Raw genomic sequence first — 23,495 nt, 5'->3', positions numbered from 1 at the left:
AAATAAAATGGCTAGGTAATAAAAAAATTCCCCCTTTATGGGGGTTTGTAATCTTACAAAGGAAGAGACAGACAAGTAAAATGTATAATATGTCAATGATGATAAAGACTATGGAGAAAAATAAAGCAGGGGAGAGGGTAGGGAGCGCCGAATGAGGCAGGAGATTGTGGTTTTAAACAGGGTGTTCAGGGAAGAACTCACTGAAAAGGTGCCATTGAGCAAAGTCCAGAGGTGTTTGTCTTATTGCTTGGCAGATAGCAAATGCTGAATGAATGAATAAGCTGGGAATGAATAATTTCTATTTCTCTGGATCATCTGGGGAAATTTGTTGTTATCAAGGTAACTGGTATTGCCTAAAACTTATTGAGTTTGCTTATTGAGATGATTTCAGCCATGAGGACCTGAAGGTGAGCGCCACGTGCAGTTGCTAGCTCCTGTCCTCATTCTCTGGCCCAGATGGTGTCCAGCTCCTAAACTGATCACAGAGCCCCCTACTTGATGGCCCCAGAGAATGTTCAACCACACTCTCTTCCTGTTCAAGGGCTCTTGTGTCAGAAATGGCCCCTAATTCAGAAGGTATAAACAAGAGGGAAGACAGGAAGAAGAAGGTCAGAAATAACTCCTGCTATTTTCTCATATGTGGTGTTTTTATGAATTCTCATTGTCTGAGTCTTAAAAAGTCTTGCAGCTTTAAGACTGTACCCTTCCGTCTTAAAGCAGCTCACAGGGTTCTAGTGATTTATGATTTATGAACAAATACATCCCTTCAAATGTATTGCTGCGGGAAGCAGGCCATGCATATTTTTTTCTTTTTTTAAGTGCAAGGACACCCTCCTACTTTAATCATTTATTACAGGTGAATTCTGTGTAGTGATTGAGTCAAAATGGGCACTTCTGTAAATGCAACCAGTCATGGCATGGTAGTGTTTTCATGTGCATCTATCCATGACAGACAGCACCAAAGTGTTCCTCCAAGGAGCCCATCTAGGCGGCCTTGGGAGGATTGGCATCTTAGTAACCATAAAGAGAGAACAGGTCCCCAGAAGAATCCTTTTCTCAAAGAATGGAAACACGAACACAGGTGGGCAAGAGAAGCCTGCTCTTGTACCCGTGTTTTTGGTTCTTCTTGGGGGAAGCCCTCGAAAGGTCAGTGCTTTCAAATCTGCCTGTAGGGTGGGGAGGATTAAATTCTGTCTCCATTTGTATTAGTTTCCTATAGATGCTGTAACAAATGACCACAAACTTAGTTGCTTAAAACAATACAAATTCATTATCTTACAGTTCTGGAGGTTAAAAGTCCTAAAATCAAGGTGTTGACAGTTCCTTCCAGGGCTTGAGGGCAGAATCCCTTTCTTCGCCTTTTTCAGCTTCTAGGGGCTTTCTGCAGTCCTTGGTTTGTGGCTCCTTCTTCCATCTTCAAAGCCAGGAGTGTAGCATCTTCAAATCTCTCTCTGACTGTTTGACCTCTGCTTCCATTGCCATATCTCCTCTTACCTCTGACCCCTGCTCCTCTCTTCAAAGGACCTTTGTGATTACATTGGGGTCACTCAGATAATCTGGGATAATTTCATCATCTCAGCTTCATCAATTTAAACACACCTGCAAGTCCCTTTTGCCTAGTAAAGTAACATATTTACATATTACAAGGATTAGAATGTTGCATCTTTGGAGGGCCATTATTCTGCCTACTACACCAGCTATGTTCATGTATAATCAAAGGTGTGCCTTGAAAATAATGAGTATTTTTTTTTAAGGGAAAGAAAACTGTCACTTATTGACCAGGATGTGCAAGTGTTTACATATCTAGTCTTTAACACATTGGAATTCATTCATCTGAACATGGTTGTCATTCAAGGTAGTCACTCTGGAAGGTCATGGGTGTATTTTAATGAAGCTCTTATTGCTCAAAAACATTTTGAATTCTTTGAAATTTCCTTTGGAGCACTCAGTGGAATATCCTTCATGGATGCAACTGTTCTCTCTTTGAGAATAGGTTTTATTTCTTGAAAAGAACCAAAATGCTGGATTGAGCTAGATAATACTTTCTGGATCCAAAGGATGTATAAATTATAAGGAAACTTGCATGACTTAAAACTGGCTCTGACAAATTCAAAAGAAAAATTCTAAAATATTTTGAACAATGATAGCCACATTAGAATAAGTGTGTGATAACAAAAGATAAAAACTTGGAGGGATAATATTGATTTGAATGTATAAAATTTGCAATTTATTAAGCTACTTTGTTTGCATCTTATATAGTAAAATATTGTTATTACTTCAAGGACATTTATATTTAAAAAGCAAAGAGAATTCTTATATAGAAAGAGGATTCTAATTAAACCATTTGGAATTTGCTTACTCTTAATTCTCACGCTACATTGCCTAATGATGGACGCTCTTTGTTGCAAAGTAGCTGTTTTCAAGTCCATTATCTATTCATATTGTGTCCTCTAATTAAATCCTTTATAGGATATAGCATTGTCTTTTAAAATGAGCCAAAACTAGATCATTGGTTTAAAAAATCCTCAAATCCTTATCCAACACAGAAAACCTTTCACTTTTTCTTTCATCTTATTAATAATCTTCAATGTTTCAGGAACCAGGCGGGAATTACCTGGAGAAAATGATGAGAAACTATCAATGATGTTATTTATAGAATTTTGCTTGGAGAAATTCAAGGGGGATGACTTGAAATAAAAACATGATTCTAAATTTCTATCAAAAGATTTCATGTCTATAAAAACCACTTCAAGGCCAAGTGAACACATTCAGCCAATGAGCATACCTTAATTGGCAAGATCTTAAAGCATGGCTAATTGGAACGCTCTGACTTTGGAAAAATTTAATTAAAATTAGTTTCTATCAAGGCTTATAAGTCAAAAGTTTCAAAGTAAAGAAAAATTTGTTTTAAAATTTTATTTACTTGGTCATTAAAAACTTTTGTTTTCAATGCTATGCTTTCATTCTGCCTCTGTCTCAGTTTCTCTCTGTCTCTGTGTGTCTGTCTCTCTTTTACATACACACACCCCACCCCCCAGAGGTGCTCACTAAATCTCTTTGGAATTCCGTACTTAAATGAATGAAAATATTGATTAAAGCCGTTCATTTGTACAAGCATCTGCCCACAATCTCCCTGTCTGTATTCTGTAGAGAACATCCATGTTCAGGAGGTCTAATGCAGTCAATGGATACCAGTTTGCTCTGTGTGAGTGTAAAGAAGCCTTGTGAGTATCAAGGCTGGGCCTCTTGAGTCTTTCCATCCGCCCCAGTCACCCCTATGCCAGGCTAGGCAATGTGGCCACTAACTCTGAAAAATACACATCTTTGTGTGTGGCATAACATTGGACTATAGGACAGTTTTACTTTTCACAAACTCGGCATATGGAAAGAATACCTAAGGAAACAAACGAGTTATTACTCATAGTACAAAATGATCTTTCAATTTATAAGAAATGCTCTGTGCATTTTCCAGTGTATTAAAATTATAAATCGTTCATAAAAATTTATTTGGAAATATTATTTCAGGAACATTTTGTTGCAGACAAGGAGGTATAGCTGTATCACTGGAGAAAATTGTCCTGATTTTACATGTCAAGCAACAGTATTCCAGGGCTTTAAGGTTTGTTTAGCTCCTGAGACTGTGAAAACATGATTCCAAATAGGATATCGCCATATGTGCTCGTACAATTTCCCTTGCTATTTTCACTCCTGAACAGAGTGGGTTGGAAGGATTTTGTTGATAGCCAGAAGCACTCTTGTTAATCTTTATGAAATTTCGCCTCCATTGACTGGCAAATGGTCTCACCTGAGGTAACCCAGTAATCAATCAGTGCCAAAGCCAGTTGGGATATGGGTTTCCTAATCTTCTCCTTGTGTCTCTAGCAAGTACTTTCACCAAGATCACTTTGCGTGCAACCGTGCAATTTTTCATCGCTCATCTTAAATTTGCTGTATCTCATGAGTGAGAGTATATGAAAGGGTGGACTGCTTTAGGCAACATGTATCTTCTTTATTTTTTTTCTCTAAATTGGATCAATGGAAAGAATACATGAAGTGGAAAATAAATGAGCAAAAGGAGCTGGCATTTATTGAGCATCTACTACATGTTGGAGGTATTGCTAAGGTAGTGGGTGTCCCAGCTTGGCCGACTGATTGTCATATGGACCTCAGACTGATCGTCACAGGAATCTCAGACAGGACTGACAATGTGGGAAGACCAGTGAAAGTTCTATTTGTAGGAAGGACAGAGGAACTTCACTGAGGAAGGTGTTAGAGTTTGCAATAGGAGGTGGTGACAGGATCAGAACAATCTAACATGTTATTATTTGTTGCATTATTTTTGCCTTAGGGCTGGTGGAGAAACATGGACTGCTGAATGCAGTGTTACATTTGCATGCCCATGACCACACCAGGAGGCAGCTTTTCAAATTCTCACTTATAAGTGGGAAAACGGATGCTCAGAGGGAGAGAAAAACATATTTAGGGCATCTCATTTAATTATAACCTGTCCACGTGAGCCACTGGAGCTGACAATCACCAGAGAACCAAGTGGCCCTGTTTTACTGTCAGATTCATGTTTTCAGTAAAACCTAGGTTTATAGACCCCACTGAAATGCCTCCTTGAGAGGCCTTCCTGTCACTGGTGGATTCAGTCACTCCTCCTCTGTAATCCTCTAGCATTTTGTGTATAGCTCCCTTTTTCTACTTTTCATGCTGCACTGTAGTTTGATTACAGGTCGGTCTTCCAGAAAAACAGGATAAAATTTTTTGGAAATATTAAATTTCCCCTTACATCGTGCCCGATACAGCCTTCTAACTGTCAAACTAAGACATGGGGAAAAAGAGAGCAGGTCCTTTATAGAACAGAGAGGTCATTGATCAGCTTTCAACCACAAAGCTGACTTTCCTGACTTCTTTAGCAAGGAAAGGTCTGGAGAGTCAGGTTCGTGGGGAGAGAAGGGATTCTAAATTCTATAATTCTCTCTCCAACACATCAAGAATTGATATTGCGAACTGTATCAGAGTTCCTACCAGAATGGGGAGGGTTGCCCTCTTAGGGCTGAGCCAGGAGGCCTGGTGTCCTGGAAGGAGGATGTGAGACAAAGAAGTCCATACTAGAGAGGAAGGAGGAAAGAGGGGCTTGTCCCTCCCACCTGTGGGCGGTGGGAAGAAGAAAGGAAACTGACATAGGAGAAATGAGTGTTGAGTCATATGTGCCCAGAGGTGCCCTCTTGGTATTGAAGTCCCAGGGGAAGAAAGAATGCTAGGTAGTTTGAGAGGAAACCGAAAGCAAACCATTGGTTTCCTTTTGGGGCAGCACCACACCAACCTGAAGAGGGCACATTAGAGGACAACCAGAGGTAAAGTGTCATTAGCAGAACCCCCTGACTCCCCAGAATCCTCCTCAGCTTCTGTTCTGCCAGAAATCCAAGTGCTCTGCAAAGAGGTTCAGGCTGGCTTACCTGGGGTGGGATGCAGTGGGGGGGGGGGGGCGTTCCACATGGCAGGAACTGCCAAGGCTGGGGACCAAATGCATTCACAGCCAGATACCTGGAGGCCCACAGCATCAAGGAGAATCAAGGGGGATGTCAGCAAGGACAGAGAGAAGATTGCTGGGACTGAGAGAGTAGAGGCCCACAGGATGCCAGGCACAGAACCGAACAGCAGCTTCATATCCAATCCAGCAAGTGCATACTCAACAACTGGCCCAGTGCCCTATGGTGGACAGCAGCCAAAGGACCAACATGAGGCTGAAGGTCACACAAGAGCCCCACATGTCATCTCAGAAATGAGTGTGGAAGAAAGGAATTCTGAGAGGCTGAGCATTTGTTCAAAAGCAAATGAACTATCCAAGGAAAATTTTTAAACTGGAAGAAATTGGCAAACTTTACATTTAATCAGCTTCTTCCCTCCACCTGCTGCTCCTTAGCCAGCTTCAGGGTGTTTGGGAAGCTTCACTGTAAAGATTAGATCAATTATGGGATATAAAAGAGGTATTGTTGCTTTAAATGTGAACAAATCTGCATTTAGGCTATGCCTACAACACTTGAGCTTCTTGAGAACGGGGACGTTTTCCATCATCTTCACATCCCCAGAGTACAGCAGAACACTTAAAAGGTGTTTAGAATTCCATACTGGGTCCCGTATGAATAAACGCACTTACTGATGATAAAACTACTAAAGGTCTCGTGTTGACTTGCCCAGTAACCAGCCTTCAGAAATTCATCCTTTCATTCATTAACTTATTTATTCAAGTATTTCATACATTTTTGGCATCTATATGTATATGATGTTGTGATGGAAACAAAGACGAATTGTTTCTGCATTTACTCAAGTATCAGGAATTTATTCAGCGCTTCATGTGTAACAGGTACACAGGTCCCCCCCTTCAAGGACCTTATAGACTTGAATGAGAGAGGAAATATGTAAACAAAGAACTATCATATATAGTAGAAAGTGACTGTTAACATCAGGAAAGTGAAGATGAAGAAATAAAGACAGGACCTAATGCATTTTTTTCTGTCTTGCAAGCATGGCTGTCACAGAATGCAGTGGAAGAAAAGGGAGAGAGACACTTTCTTGTTTTCCAGTGGCTTTGCCTGATGGCATCTGGGAGAACAGAGTCAATGGAGGTAGAATATGAAAGTGCCCTTCTGTAGAAGGGAATTCTACAGAACACTTTTAAAGATAGGCTTCACGATGGGCATAGTAATGGAACTAAAGAGAGACTGAAGATAGTTTTAGTGTATTCCTCCAATCATGGGCAAAGTCTATACCCCATATCTGGACAAACGCCTGACAGAAAACCAGGCAGCACCCAATCAAATATTCAGATTGAACTGCTACATATTTAAGTTATTTTCACAATCATGAGAATAGGAAGTTCAGATCTAAGAAATCTGAAAGAGATTCAGAATATCATGTTCCCTTTAGCGATAAGAACTTTGTCTGCTTTTAAAAGCCTTTGCCTTTAAATGTACTTTAAAATATCTCTTCAATAGTCGTTAAACTGCACAGTCCTGCACCAGGGACAGGTAAAAACAGCAAGGATAAAGAAGGAAAGACAGCTTTAAAAGCTGAGCTCATAATCGTAAACTCAAGCCCATGGGACCGGCTTCTAATGTGCATAGGCGAGCTTTCTCTCTGGGCTCATCCACGGAGGTGGAAATTCAGGTTGGCTACAAATAAAAAGTCTGTTTAGTGACTTTCTCTTGTGTGTCATAACTTCTTGACTATGAGACCACAGTTTCATGAATCCTGAGGGTAAGAAGTACCTCTCTCCTGGGTCTCCAATAAACTGAATGCATACTTTTTTCATCATGCTACTATACTGTATTCTAATTGTTAATGTAGCTGTTTATTGCCCACAGCAGGGCTCAGGTCTGATCAGCTGTTGTGTCCCCAGCATCCAGCCATAGCGCTGGCATTCTTTTTTTTTTTTCCTGAGGAAGATTCTCCCTGCACTAACATCCATTGTCAATCCTCTTCTTTTTTCACCTGAGGAAGATTAGCTCTGAGCTAAGCTCTGTGTCAATCCTCCTCTGATTTTTTGTATGTGGGACACTGCCACAGCATGGCTGGTGAGTAGAGTAGGTCTGTTCCCGGGATCCAAACCCACGAACCCAGGCCACTGAAGTGGAGTGCACAGCACTTTAACCACTCAGGTAAGGGGGCCAGGCCCAGCATTGGCATTTTTTAAGCAATAAAGGCAAGTGTATAGATTTATTAATCTATTCACATGGATTAACCTTTAGACTCCAGAGAAGCACAACAAGGCACAAACTACCCAACGTTTCTCTGTACTGATACAACTTAATTCATAGCCTACCAAAAATTCAGAAAGAGTGGACCCAGAAAGGCTGGAGAGTTATGTAAAGCAATGAGACAAACTGTTGCATGTGTATGCTGTAGCATGTTGTGTGTGTTACACATATATGTTGCATGTGAATGCCTTGGAGAATTAGTCTTGGGCTTAATATCACACTGCACATCAGGGAGGCTGGCTTTCATTCTGTATTAACCTCTGCTAACATGTCCAAGCCAGAGGAGTGGGGCAGAAATAAAATAATCAGGGCTGGAGGGATTTCTTTCCTGTTCTTTGCTCCTGATGGAAACTGCCTGAAGAATGGGAAGAACTCTGAAATGTGCACTGTGTGCAGGAGTGGACGTGTTAGAGGTGCAGACCCCTCAGCACGGTTGTCAGCAAGAGTCCTGGAAATTGTTTCCAATGTGAATTAATTTTAATTACCAAATATCATATTTGAAGAGACCTGCTTTCTTCCTATTTCACAGAAACACTAGTTTCATCTGTTTGCATTTTAGTACCACATGGCTGAAGAAAGATGAATAATCTTTAGGCGAGAAGTCGTAAAGCTGATATTTCTACTGAAACGGTTCATATAGCACAGTTATAAAAATAGCATGGCTTTTAGAATTTATCCAAATGTCATCGCTAATCTGTCTCAAAGTCATAGGCACAATCTATTCATTCTCTACAAGTCAAGAGATACAAACTCACAAATGTGTCTTTAGAATACAATCCTTATAAATCCTTATAAATCTCCTTTTACTTTCTAATAAAGGAAACGGCTGGGTTTCTTCACTTCCCTGTTTCTCTTTCATCATCTTTTTCCTTAATAAATGTTATCTCCTTTGCCATTGTTAATTTTCTTTAGCTTCTGACTATAAAGACAAAATTAAAAAATGTTTTTTCCAAAAGATGTTCAACATTATTAGCCACCTGGGAATTGCAAATTAAAACTACAATGAAGCAATCACTATGCACCTTTTAGAATCACTAAATAAAAAAGCAATAACACAAAATGCTGGTGAGGATGGGGAGCAACTGGATCTCTAATACTTTGCTGGTGGGAATGTAAAATGGTATAGACACTCTGAAAAGTTGTTTGACAGGTTCTAAAACCAGGCACTTTCCATATGATCCAGCAATTGTACTTTTGAGCATTTATCTCTGAGAAATGAAATCTTATGTTAACACAAAAACCTGCACATGAATGTTCATAGCAGCTTTATTTGTAAAAGCCCAAAGCTGGAAACACCCAAGTGTCCTTCAACAGGTGGATGGTTAAACACACTCTGGGATATCTATACCATGGAATACTACTCAGCAATAAAAAGGTACAAACTATTGATATACGCAACGATTTGAACAGACTTAAGGATATTATGCTTAGTGAAAAAAAGCCCGTCTCAAAAGATTGAATATTGTACGATTCCATTTTATATAGAATTCTGCAGCTGACAAAATTATATAGGAGAACAGATGAGTGGTTGCCAGGGATGGGGATGGTGGAATGGATATGACTTTATAGGGCTAGCACGAGGAAGTTCCTTTGTGATGATGGAACAGTTCTTTATTCTGATTGTGATAATGGTTACACAAACGTATACATAGGGTCAAATTGCACTGAACTACACACACACACACACACACGAGTGAAGGAAAAAGGTATGAAAACTGAATAAAGTCTGTACAGTAGTGCCTCTTATCTGCAATTTCTCTTTCCATGGTATCAGTTACCCACGGTCAACCATGGTCTGAAAATATTAAATGGAAGATCCCAGAAACAAACAAATCATAAGTTTCAAATTGTGTGCCATTCTGAGTAGTGTGATGCAATCTTGTGCCATCCTGCTCCATCCTGCCTGGGACACGAATCATCCTTTGTCCAGCACATCCATGCTGTATACACTACCTGTCCCTCAGTCACTTAGTAGCCATCTCGGTTATCAGACAGACTGTCACGGTATCTCAGTGCTTGTGTTCAGGTAACCCTTATTTTACCTAATAATGGCCCCAAAGTGCAAGACTAGTGATGCTGGGAATTTGGATATGCCAAAGAGAAGCTGTAAAGTGCATCCTTTAAGTGGAAAGGTGGAAGTTCTTGAATTAATAAGGAAAGAAAAAAAATTGCATGCTGAAGTTGCTAAGATCTATGGTAACTTTTATTACAGTATATTGTTATAATTGTTCTATTTTATTATTATTAGTTGTTGTTAATCTCTTACTGTGCCTAATTTATAAATTAAATTTTATCATAGGTATGTATGTAAAAGAAAAAACGTAGTACATATAGGATTTGGTACTATTCGTAGTTTCAGGCATCCACTGGGGGTCTTGGAATGCATCTCCCACGGATAAGGGGGGATGACTGGAGTCTAGTTAGCAGTATTGTACCAGTGTCAATATCTGGTTTTGACATTATACTAAAGTCATATAAAATGTCACCCTTGGGGAAAGCTGTGTGAACAGTCCAAAGAATGCTATATATTTTTGAAATTCCCTGAGTCTATAATCATTTCAAAAAGATAGTTTTCCTCTCAAGATTCATGTATCAATTGTTTGTGACAGTTAACCATAAGTTTGATGAATGAATTGAAAGGACAAGAAGATAAAGCAAGGAGGGGCTCTTCACGTCTTTTTGCTTTACCATCTCCGTTTTTAAGAGAATCAGAAAACAACAGTATTTGGTGCTCCGCCAACTCTTAATGAAGACTGTCTTGTTAAAACAAAAATGCTTTGAAAAGGGGCTATTGAGTCTCATCCTATCATATCTTCCCTTGGAAACCTTCACAGCTCTCTTTTACTGACAAAATTAAGTCATGCTCTTCATCCCGGCATTGAAGGCCACCTACAATATGGCCCCAACTTAACTTTTCAGCTCTGTCGTCCTCTATTCCTTTATGAGCACTTATTGCTTCAATCTGTTCTCTACACCAGACCCTGAGTTGCCTTTAAAACTCAAATTTAGCTCCCTATGGCACTTAGCCTAAAGACTCAAACCCTTGACCTGGCCGTCAAGACGCCTGCAGTCTGGCCCCTGCCTCCATCCCCAGGCCATCTGGTACCACTCTTCTCTTCACTCTCCGTGCCCAGCCACATGACATTGTCCACAACCTCATCTTTGCCGTGGTTCTTCCTACCACAGGGCCTTGAGCATGTTGTCTTCTTCGCTTGGACTTCTTTCCCTCTCAACCGATCTTCCACTCCTCTTTTAGATCTCAGTTCCACCATCAGGTTTTTAGGAAAATCTTCCCCAACCTCCTCCAGTTTAGGTCAGGTAGTTTTGACAAATGTTCTCATAGAACTGTGTTGCTTTCCTTTGGAACATTTCTCCTTGCTTATAATTATACATCCATTTGTTTGGTGAATTGATCAAAGGCTGCCTTCTCCATTTGACTGGAAGCTCCATGAAAATACAGACAGTATTTATTTTTGCTCACAAGTATGTTTACCACCCAATACACTGTCTTGAAGACAGAAGTATTCAGTAGTTAATTTTTAAGTGACTGGATGAATCAAACTGGAAAATTTATTCTCCAATCATATTCCTTGCATCTGCTGCCTCCATGCTCCAGTCATGCACTTCATTCCATGTGTAAAGCCATACCCACATTTTATCCTCTCCACATTTTACCCAACCTTACAAACTCATCTGAATGGATACATTTTTGCCTTTGGAAATAAACATCATTTCTGTCTTTTTTGAAAACTGTAGCACCTGGGTATCTGCTCTCTTCCTGTACTTGGTGCTGCAATCAATAGACTGTGCCTCTTATCCCCTTAGTTCATGAGCTCCCGGAGGGCAAGGCTCATTCATCTCTCTTTACATCACCTTCAGTAACTAGTGCATTTCTCAGATGCTTAATTAAGGTGTTTTCCTTAATGATTAATATGAGTAAAAGCTCAAGGCTGAGCACATATTATGTGCTCAGTTAATATTTATAGAAACAAGGGAAAGTCATCATTGGTCCTTGTTAATTCCACCGATTTGCAATGAGTAAACAGAATTAAATTACTAAACAGCAGTACAGACATGGTCCCCAGAGCAAATGCCTTCTGTTCTGACCATTTATTATTATTTAACAGGTTTAGTTGTTGAAGGTGGCAAAATGGTTCTAGAACTGTTAGATCCAACTTACTTTTTCACTTCCTCCTCTCCCTTGCTCAGTAAATAACAACGAGGACCAAGTGATACTTCAGCGGAATTATCATTTTTCTGTCTTACTATAGAATTAAAATTTTTCATAGAATGCAATGCTACACACTGTGTCAAGCAGCTAATTTGAGAGAGGAAGGATGGATTTGGACAGTGGTATATAACATGGGTTGAATTAAACACCTGAGGATAAGGTGACCAGTTGTTAAGAATAAATTGTCCCTGTTCAGAAAAAAAAATTCAAAATTAAAAAAAAATTTAAAAATACCCCATAGAGTAAGAAACCAGCAATTGGTTGTGACTTTTCAATGCTTAGCATAAAAAACCAAAGTCAACTCTGTTCCAAAGGGGGAAGTCTCCTCCTCGTTCTCCCTTGGACCTATGTATAATTTTTGACTCCAGGCTACTGGGCCCAGTTCTGCCATGAAGCTCACATTCCTCTCTTCCTTCTCCCACCAAATCTGTATAGACATTCCAGAGGCCTCTACATTTAGGTATAGAACTGCTGGGAATTTCTGTGCCCTAAAATACTGGAAATCAATGCAATTTAATTAACTTCTTTAAACATTGATCGAGTGCCTAGCATGTACTGGGTTTTCTACAAGGTACTAGAGGTTCAAACGTGAACAAGAAATCAGCCCTGCTGTGAAAGAGCTCACAGCTTGCTGGAATAGATGGGAAGATTCAAACCTCATTCTTAGGTAAGATGGATTATAGAGACAGAGCTAAAAACAAGTGTCATGGGAGTCCAGGAGACAGAGAGATATCTGTTGTCATTGTGGGGCTGGTTGAAGCAAGGGGGGAGTTATGCTGCGTGTAGAGGCATTGAAGTTGTCCTCCCAGCATCCATCCACCTCACCTTGCCCTCAGTGAGTGACAGATATGTGATTGCGTGGGATTGATCCCACCCTGACTCCAGGAGCGTGTGCTGATTGGTGAGCCAGAGATCTCAACCAGAGATGGTTCTTCTCTGCTAGAGGGCATTTGGAAATCCATGGGGACACTTATGGTTGTTATGAAGGCTGAAAATGATATTATTGGCGTTTAGTGGGCAGGGCCTAGAAGTGCTAAATGATGGAGAAAGTAGGAAAGGAACCCACATCCTGAAAAATTGCCCCACCCAAAATGCCGGTAGTACTCCCATTGAGAAACATTTGTCTAAACCAATCAGAGAAATCTCTTTCCGTATTGGTTCAGGGAGTCCAGGTCTAAGCCAATTAGCACACAGCATTCCCCTGCCATCAGTGTGGTCCAATCGGAATAGAGCTCTGGACTTCTCTTCACTGGTTGTGGGCAGGCATCCTTTCTGTCTCTCACTGGGCTTGCAGGAAGAAGCATGGAGCCCCATCCAAATCTGGTTTAGACAGCTTTCCATTCAATCTAGATACAAATTTATTCACGTGCTGTGCTTGCCTGTTTGCTTCTCCATATTTGTTATTGTTGTTTCTAAGCGAATTATTAGGGTGACAGGAATGTTGTTAAGTATCAAGTCTAAGTAAAGTCTAATATGTGAACAATGTTTTGTTTTCATCCTGGAGCTTTGGAATGATTATAATTCATAATATTGCCATAAAAAGAGAAATAGGACAAAACAAAAAAGTCAAACTTATTATTTATGTGCAATGAGAAATACAAGTGGTAGCTGGTGAAAATTGTGAAAACCTAAGTTAAGCTTTCAATTATATGCACGTGTGTGTGTGTGTGTGTGTGTGTGTGTGTGTGTGTGTATGCATGTGCAGGAAAGAAAAAGAGAGGGAGGCAGGACACAGTGGCTATCTTCATGCATAACATGTTTCAGGAATTTAAATCTTTTCCCTTTAGGAAAAATTCTATCCCTTCAGTTTGCTAAATCTCCACATTAAATGAAGCTAAAAGATTATTAAGCACTTTGATTACTTAATCAAAGTCCATTAACATATTCTAAAATGTTATAAGTTGTGACTAAAATAGACTTATTTTTATGTTTTTTAATAATTCTTCTACTGACATAAGATTAGTTACCAGTATTCATAGCTACAAATTATTTTCCTATGTTGTCAATGGTTATTGTGGTGTATTAAGAACAAAGAGGAAACAGATGTCCAATTACACAAATTAAGAAAAATTAATAAAACATAGAAATAAAGTTCAAGTTAATTTTTATACTGCCAATTTCCTTCTTGGTGCAAAACTTATAGAGTAATATTCAGATTCCCAAGTGACTAAACTTTAAGTAAACTACATCTGGAAACTAAGGCAGTTGAGAAGGGAAGAAGAGTCGTCAGTACCTGGATACTGGTCAGAGTCGTGTACTGGTAGGCCTTGACCACCAGGTAATTTGCTTCCAGGTCTATGAGTCCCAGGATCATATACTTCCACCATCTTCGTCGTAAAATTGCCAGGAGGTTTTCTTCTCCTGTGTTACAAAGTTAGGAAGAAATGGGTTAGGTTCTGAACACGTAATAAACTGTATATTTAAAAGGATTCTAAAATATTATAGTATTATATTCTTTACCATATCTTATTAAATGTTTAATTAAAGAAATGAATCAATGTGTCAAAGACTGACAATTTTTTTTTAAAGATTTTTTTTTTTCCTTTTTCTCCCCAAAGCCCCCTGGTACATAGTTGGCTTGATGAGCAGTGCCATGTCCACGCCCAGGACTCGAAGCAATGAAACACTGGGCGGCCTGCAGCAGAGCGCGCAAACTTAACCACTTGGCCACGGGGCCAGCCCCAAGGACTGACATGTTTTTACTTAGCTAATAGTCTTCGTTGTAGGTTTCAGTCCTTCAGATTGGTTTCTATGCCAAACAAAGACTGGGCAGGTTTTTGGTTCACTATGCGAAACATTTTCTCATGAACATTTGAAGAAAAAAGTTACATAATGTAAAAATGAAAGGAAAGGTGTGCTAGAAAGCCTGCGTAAACATAAAAGTCCAAATCTTCTTAAGTTTCTATTGTGGTAAGATAGTAATGAAAGAGGGTAGCCAAATGGACAAAGTCTATGCTTGGCAGCAGATCTGTAGTAAGGCTCCAAGATGCCATTCTGAGTGCTGGACATTAAATGCTTTGAACATTACACTCTGGTGGTGTGTGGGTGATGGGAAGAGAGAGGAAGATGGGGATCACCCTCAGATGGAAAGGAGTGCCATAGGACTATGGTCTTAATACTGCCTACAACTGTAATCTCCACCATTTTGCCTCTTAAGCTGATAGCATCAGAATAGACTTTAAATCCCTTAGTTCTTCATCTTTATTTTTACATCTTTCAAGCATGAAATAAACCTTATTTCTCAAGGGGGAAGCATCATTATTAATAATAATAGCTCTCTGTAGCCAACCTGTGAGGTCCTCATAGAGGATGTGGAATATGCAGAAATCCTGGGTGAATGGTGACTGTATTCATTATCTATTGCTGCATAACAAATTATCCCAAAATACAGCTGCTTAAAACAAAAAATATTTATTATCTCATAGTTTTTGTGGGTCAAGAATTCGGACACAGCTTAATTGAATGCCTCTGGTTCAAGGTCTCTCACTAAGTTGTAGCCAAGTGTCAGCCACGGGTGCAGTCTCATCTGAAAGATTGACTGGGAATCTGCTTCCAAGCTCACTCACATGGTTGTTGGCAGACTTTGATCCCTCACAACAAGGGCCCCTCCCCAGGGCTGCCTGAAAACATGGCAGTTAGTTTCCTCCGAGGATGAGAAATTCAAGATAGAAAGAGAGAAAGGCGGAGGGAGAAAAAAAGAGAGAGAGAGAAAGAGAGAGGGAAAACTTAATATGGAAGCCACAGTCTCTCTTAATAACCTAATACCAGAAATGACACTTCTATCTTATTCTATTCTTTAGGAGAGAGTAAGTCAGTCCAGCCCACACTCTCAAGGGAGAGGATTTCATAAGAATGTGAATAGTAGGAGACAGGGATCATTGGAGACCATCTTAGAGGCTGGCTACCCAAGTGATGCATATCCAATACTACAGCTGTGCTTTGGCTGCTCCTCAAAACCATAACAGACTACATCCTCACCTGTCTCTGGGCCACTCGCAGAACTTTGAATTCCTGATTTATACCTTTTGTCTTATTCCAATGACTATCACATAAGGTGATCTTTTCAACCTTTGGAGACTTGTGAAAACAAAGTTTTCCAGCTACATAGAGAATGGCAGAGTGTGGGCTGTGGCTTGTTAGTACAAGGAGGGAGAGGTCTCTTGACTTCCAGTAGCTAACCCCATTTTCTAGCCTCACTTTTGATGCCACGCTTCTCACATCCTTTGCTCTAAGCACACTAAAACTTTCTGTCTCAGTGAATTGCTAACTCCTGTTCCTTCTTCAAAATTGAGCTATTCTCTGCTGTTTTGTCTGACACCATGCCTCAACAAGGCAATGTGTACCCAGCTCTGTATAGTCCTTTCACATGATTGTGATTACTCAGAAATTGTCTCTTCACTAGACAGGGAATTCCTGGGTGTAAGACATCAAATGTCTTACTCATACATGTGCCCACAGCACCTAGCGTACCGACATAGGGTAAGAGTTAGCTAGTTTGGGAATAAACAAATAATTGAACTGAAAAACCTGTGAAGTGCTATCTATCTGAGTATGTCACGAGCCAATTCTAGAACATGAGTCACACTTATTGTTTGGCACTTAGATTCATAGCTGGTGGATATGATCCCCAAGGTCATTTCTTCACAGCCAGCTCATTTTTGCAATGTCCTTGCCCAGCATTTCTGCCTTTTTTACTTGCCTGCATATTTGATAAATCAACACACCTCTCAGGATTTATCTCGTAAATTAGTGATTCTCAACCTGACTGAATATTCACATCTTCTGGAGATTTTTTAAAATCCCAATGTCTGGGACCAGCCCCTAGAAATTCTGATTTAATTAGTTTTGGGTGGGGCCTGGGCATCAAAGGTTGATCCTAGGTTGAGGATCAAATCTAGGACTTTCAGATAGTTGATGTCCAATGGCCATCCTCAGGATGACTTGGGCTAGGAATTCCAGAGACAGATAACCACAGAGCAGTGATGACTCTTCATACCAAAGAAACAACCCAAACGTTTGTTCCAAAGTATGCTTTCTCTTCTCTCGTCTCTGGGCTTTTCCATGTGTTGATTCCCCTGCTGGGACTATTCTTCCTCCAGTCTCCACATGAAGAATCAGTATAGACACTAAGGACAGGAAGCCTTCCTTGATCTCTCACCTTGATCTTCCTAGACTGGGTTGGGTTTCCCTGTAAGGTATTCCTTTAGCACCCTTTGCTTATCCCACATACAGGACTTATCCCATTGTATTATAATGATCTGTTTTCTTGACTCTATTACTCATTAGATTATTAACAATTTGAAGAGAGTGGCATTGTCTTGGTCATCACTTTATCTCTAGGATGCAACAGGACGTGGTGAGCAGTCAATAAATAATACAGAATATATGAATAAATTTCATGTTTAATAATCTCAGCAATGCTAAATAGCATTGAAATTGAGGTACTTAAAATATATCTACTGTAAACATTCATGTTCCAGACAACAAAAATTGTTTTCTAGTTAGAATGTAGACAACATCTGACAAAATTAATTTGGTGACCATTTTAGACTTAATACACTATGCACAGGACATGAAAAGGTCGATGGCATATTTAACCGCAAAGCTGCAATTTTATAGTCACAGGTCATTGTCCCAGTTAATTTACACAATGAACAGAGAATTACCAAACTCAGAACACACCAGCAGCATCTTAATCTGTCACACTGAAAATCTGGGTCGTGGTGCACCAATCAATAACATATTCAAAATGTAATTCATTACATAGATTCAAAGGAATGATTAGTTTCCTTGCTCTTCTGCTGAAAAGGTTTGCAAAGCAAAACACCCAAAATAAATGCTTCCACATTGTTTCATTTGAAACACATGAAAACATACAATATGCTTGCTTAGCAGAATTATCCAGGAAGGCAAGAGAGTGCTTTTTTTTGGTGAGGAAGATTGGCCCTGAGCTAACACCTGTTGTCAATCCTTCTCTTTTTGCTTGAGGAAGATTGTCCTGAGCTAACATCCGTGCCAATCTTCCTCTATTTGGCATGTGGATCGCCACCTCAGCATGGCCTGAGGAGCCATGTGTAGGTCTACACCCGGGATCCCAACCCACAAACTCCAGGCGGCTGAAGTAGGGTGCAGAAACCTAACCACTACGCCACCAGGCCAGCCCCAAGAGCAGGTTTTTTTTTGGCTGAGCAAAAAATGCTCTTAAAACAACTGCTTAGGGATTTGTCTACATGACTCTCATTGACACTCATGTACAACAGGCCATTAAAATTCTTTCTAGAATAATGAAAATACATTCTTTAGAGCCCTTGTGCCAAAGCACTCCTAAACCTCATGAAATAGGGCCATTCATAAGAAACACCAGCACAACTGTTGGTATGTTAATGTTTGAAATTCTTTTTTTTTTTTTAATTAACTAGAAGAAGCAGTAAAATCCATGGGTGGAAACTTTAAAATTACTGTTTGCCATTTAACTGCATTCTGTTAATTATTATTTTTATTATCAATATGTTCAAATATAAATAAAAAGATTAGAGAAAAATGTAATGAGGTAACCTCCAATCTCATTTAATACACGTTAATATTTTGCCATGTTGCTTCAGATTTTCTTTTGAGAAACAAAATGTTACAGATGAGATTGAAGCCCCCTTTCTGCTCTTGCCAGATTCCATTCCTTTCCCTCCTTCCTCAAATCATGATCCTGATATTGTTGTGTATCCTCCATGCTCATGTTTGTTACACATTTTCTACATATGAATGTATCCAAAATAGTATATAAGTTTCTTCGGCACGTTTTTAGACTTTAAATGAAAGTTTATTGCATATACTGTACATGTCATTCTTCTAGGGTTCTTTATGCTTAATACTGTTTTAGAAATGTATCCCTATTGTTTCACGCAGAGCTAATTCATTTATTTTGAACAAAGATTATCATGCTTTATGAATATGCCACAATTTATCCAGTCTTCCATTGATAGGCATCTAAGTTGTTTCTGATTTTTCTCTATTAGGAACAGTGCAGCAAAGAACATCATTGCACATGTGTATCCCCATAATTGGTATAAAATTTTACTTCATTTTCATTCTGTTTTTAAAGGACTGTGGAGCATGCGAAAAGTATTCACAGATGTGTAAAACATAATTAAAGAAAGTTATTCTAATCTGAAGTGACAGCATTCAGTAACAATAACCACTTCAATAATTGAGAATGGAGGGGGAAATTATCGACAATCTTGGTATGTGATTTATATTTAATTTTACTAAGCACCAAAGGGATGATCAATCAAATGTCTTTTTGAGTTTTTCTAACAAAAAAACTTATATGATACTTGCTATGTATCAGGCAGTGTCTACATGCTTTACAAATATTAACTTACCTAATCCTCATAATAACCCTACATAGTAGATATTGCTGTTAACCCATTTACAAATGACAAGATTGAGGCCTGGAGGAGTTAAGTAACTTGCCCAAAAGATCACACAGATAGGCCAGGATTTGAAATTATGACAATCAGGTTTCATACTTATTAATATTGTAGTATTTTGCCTTGCTGATTGTTTTTTTTTTTTAAAAATTGCACCCTGAGCTAACAAATGTTGCCAATCTTCCTTTTTTTTTTCTACTTTTTCTCCCCAAGTCCCCCCAGTACATAGTTGTACATTTTAGTTGTGGGTCCTTCCAGTTGTGGCATGTGGGATGCTGCCTCACCATGGCCTGATGAGTGGTGCCACGTGCGCGCCTAGGATCCGAACCAGCGAAACCCTGGGCCGCCGAAGCGGAGCACGCGAACTTAACCACTGAGCCACCGGGCTGGCCCCTGCCTTGCTGATTTTTAATTGTGGCATTGTCCTAAGGAGTCACTCATTTCTCATTAAAGGATGTTTCATGACCGACCTGTCCAAACTCATCTACAGGGTGCCCCATGGCCAACTCCAGGGGGTGCCTGTCACACTGAAGCTGATGTGCATGGCGCCCCCTGGAGTTGACAGTGCCTGTTGTGCAGCTGTGTGTCCACCCCTGAATCAGCTTACAGATGAGGATGTGTCCCACCACCATCAGTTCAGTATCAAGGATTTGATGTCTCCCTGCCTGATTTAAGTCTGTGACAGTGTTTCCCTTGTGAAATGTAAAATAAGGCTTTAAATCAATTTTATGGCTTAGGAAAGTCTAATTATAAGACTTACTGTTACATGCTGTACTACTTGCTGAAGCCTCAGGCATAATACAGTGGTCACACACCAGGTGGGGCGAGGGTGGTAGTGGTTAATAAATGTCAAATGAAGGAAGAGGAAACTTTTGTACAGAGACTGAAACATGGTCCACTTTCATAGCAGTGACTGGAAAACAGAAGACCTTTGATGCGTAATATTCTTATTCACCCCAGCGGTTGTCTGAGCAGAGAATAAAAGTACTGTAAGACAGCAGCCGAGGTGAATTCAGCTGGGGAACAAGAAGCTGCGTTATTCTCGGGACCGCATTTTCATGGGTGTGATCTTTCATGGTGTTTTTCTGTAAGAACAGAACACAATACACATTGCACAAAGAGTCTACAGCAAGAGCGATGCCCCTGCATGGGGGGTGAGAACCTCACTTGAATGGACCCCATCTTGGCTCTAAATTTGAAGCCAAAATGCCATTTTTCTTTACCAGAACTCCAAAGGGAGGTGTTTAAGGATTAACCAGTGAATCTGAAATAAAGAATGACTGATGATGGAAGTTTTAATTACTCACCTTTAAAAGCCGAAATTTAGTATTGGAATGTGGAGTTCAAAACAATTCTTTCTAGTCAGAGAAGTGAACAAAATAAATGCATTAATAAGGAAATGAAAATGAATTGTTCACAAAAAGGATCGTGACCATTTGCACTTCACAATGTGAACCTGAGTGTGAGGATGAAATATGAAAAAGATAAATAATGAAGATTAAATTTTGCTTTGTGTTCTTTCATTCATTTTTACTATTAGAGCCAGACAGTGAGATTAGGAAGAGCACAAAAGGCAGTCCTTTGATGTTTTGGCTTGGTTGCAAACAAACCTGGGTTTGACCACAGACTGCCCTCTGCTGTGTGGTAGTGAGTAGTTTGGTCAATGGCTCTGAACCTCAGTCCTTCTACTGTAAAATAGAGATCATAACGGCTATCTCACAGGGCATCACAGATTGAAGGTAGCATGAGTAATGCATTTAAGCTAATATCTAATGCAAGGTATGTGCACTAGATATGACAGCAATTGGTGGGGTCCTGAAATTCTTGAATCCTTGACCAGCCCCCACCACAGGCTAACTCACTGTGCATGATAGATTCTGCAGAGAGAAAGCCCGGGAAAGTGAACTCTCTTGATTACTCATTAGGGCTTTGGCCACACATCCCTTTCTGTCTCTTACCCAGGTGAGTTACACTGGATCACACTGCAGCTAGCATACAACAGCCGGCTAGACTAGAGGCAGGCTGAGGGCCTCGTCCTTCACGCCTCTCCCCTGGGTCACACCCTTGTCTTGGTCCTCTAGATCTCATCACTTGATCTGTGAGTGGAGACCCTGTGAACACCCACCTTCTCCCTCAGGCCCAAACTAGAACTGGCTTTATTCCCTGAGACTCTGTTCCTAGTAGGTCTTTCCAGGCTGGGAGCTTCTGAGGAGGTGTTTGCAAGGTCCCTCTTACCACTCAAGCTGCACATGATGGGCAAGACATCAAAGAGGAAACTGCACAGGAGGGCTCAAAGAAAGCTAAGAGGAGAAGAGACTTTGCCTCAGTTTCCAGTTTGTTCCCTTCATACCCTACTTGTTCAAGTTCCCACTTATCCTTCCGGACCCAATCTAAATGTTACCTCCCATATGAAGGCTTCCCAAAGTCTCTGCCATCCCTTCCCAGTCCCTTTCGACACTTTTCTCTTTTGTACATATCCTCAACTATACCTAGCATACTGATTTAGACAGAGTAGTTAACGTAAAATCTTGTTATTAAGGTAAGATAGAGGAGGAACACCTTTAAAATCTACTCAATCATCTGGCTGTTGTTCAGAAATGCCTGGTAAGAATTTGGAAACATATCCAAAAGCAAATAAAAATGAATCATAATCAAATAAGGTTCTGGTAGCTGTTACTTTAAGCTGAATATGAAAAAATGCCCCATATATGTGGAGAAATGGTTGCATACAGGATAGGTTTCTAAACAGTAAATTTATTTTATTTTTTCAAAGTTACATTTTTGGCATTGATAATTAAAATACAATATTCTAGCTCTAATTATGAACTCAATCTACAACCTCTTCTGAGAGAAAAAAACGTTTACGCATTGTAATATGAAAATGAAAGTCTCAACTTTTCAACATGTATATTTCAGCGTATGTTACCATTTTTAACATGAACCAAATCACTCAAATCTTGGGAACCTTTTCTTTCTGGATTTTTTTTTTTTTTTAAAGATTGGTACCCGAGCTAACATCTGTTGCCAATCTTCTTCTTTTTTTTCTTCTTCTTCTTCTCCCCAAAGACGCCCAGTTCTAGTTGTAGGTCTTTTCTGGTTGTGCTATGTGGGACACCGCCTCAGCATGGCCTGATAAGCGGTGCTGGGTCCCTGCCAAGGATCCAAACCGGCAAAACCCTGGGCCGCCAATGCAGAGTGCACGAACTTAACCACTTGGCCGCGGCGCCAGCCCCTCTTTCTGGATTTTTTTAAGCTGTCATCTTTTGAAGCTAAGATATATGGTTTTATGTGGAACATTTATACTGTACACTTTTCCAAAATATCCAAACTTCCTGTGGTCCTGATGTGTCTTATGAGAGAAAACACAATTGCTAACATTTTCTTCATATTAATATAAAAACTGATAGAAAGTTTGCCCAAGTTTTATCATATAGGCAGTTAAAACAAATAAGCAGATAAACAAATAAGGAACTTTCAGGATGTCTAAAAGCCCATATACGAAACCTGCGTACCAACTATTAAACTCTGTTGACCAATACCTATGTGTTATGGGTTCCTCTACCTCTTAATGAAAATAGTGCATGAGATCTAAACAATTCCCCTAAACAAATCCCACGCAGACTTTTGAAACTCAGTATACAGTTCCAAGCATCCATTTTATATTCTTGGAAAGGACACTATAAAAGAATAAACCTGCCTGAATGGCTAAACACTGTCACTATCAAAAACTGAAAGGAGAATCTGAAAATCTTAAACATGTTAAGTTGTTAAATGATCAAACACAAACCAACACTTCTGTTCCGTACTTCTCGTTGTAACAGGCACATTTCTTCATATATGTCATCTAACAACTAAAATTTAACCCATTAAAATCGAGTATATCTTCTTCCCAAACTCCTGTCCAGTTTATGCCTTTTGTTGAGCGACCACCTTTTGGGGCGCCATTCGACTTTGTTGTATCTTTTGCAGTTATCTATATGTGCATGTTCTTGCTCTAAGTCACATCAAGAGTTCCTTCCTTTTGATTTAGGTGGTGAGTCTGCCAGGCTGAGACTTTCCTTTGGGGCTACTGGGTTG

General features: G+C 39.8%; 1 protein-coding gene across 1 annotated transcript in view; it reads right to left on the bottom strand.

The window, feature by feature from the left end:
- The window catches only part of SLC35F1 (solute carrier family 35 member F1), a 371,121-nt gene that overhangs the window by 64,944 nt on the left and 282,682 nt on the right, over positions 1-23,495 (bottom strand). The window contains exon 3 of the mRNA XM_044757468.2: positions 14,228-14,355. Coding sequence (XP_044613403.2) covers positions 14,228-14,355 — 128 coding nt within the window. The remainder of the gene's footprint in view (positions 1-14,227; positions 14,356-23,495) is intronic.

Source organism: Equus asinus, chromosome 24, assembly GCF_041296235.1.
Source record: "Equus asinus isolate D_3611 breed Donkey chromosome 24, EquAss-T2T_v2, whole genome shotgun sequence".
Classification (NCBI taxonomy): Eukaryota; Metazoa; Chordata; class Mammalia; order Perissodactyla; family Equidae; genus Equus; species Equus asinus.
Note: the sequence above shows the minus strand (reverse complement) of the source record. Positions and strands in the feature narration are given on the sequence as shown.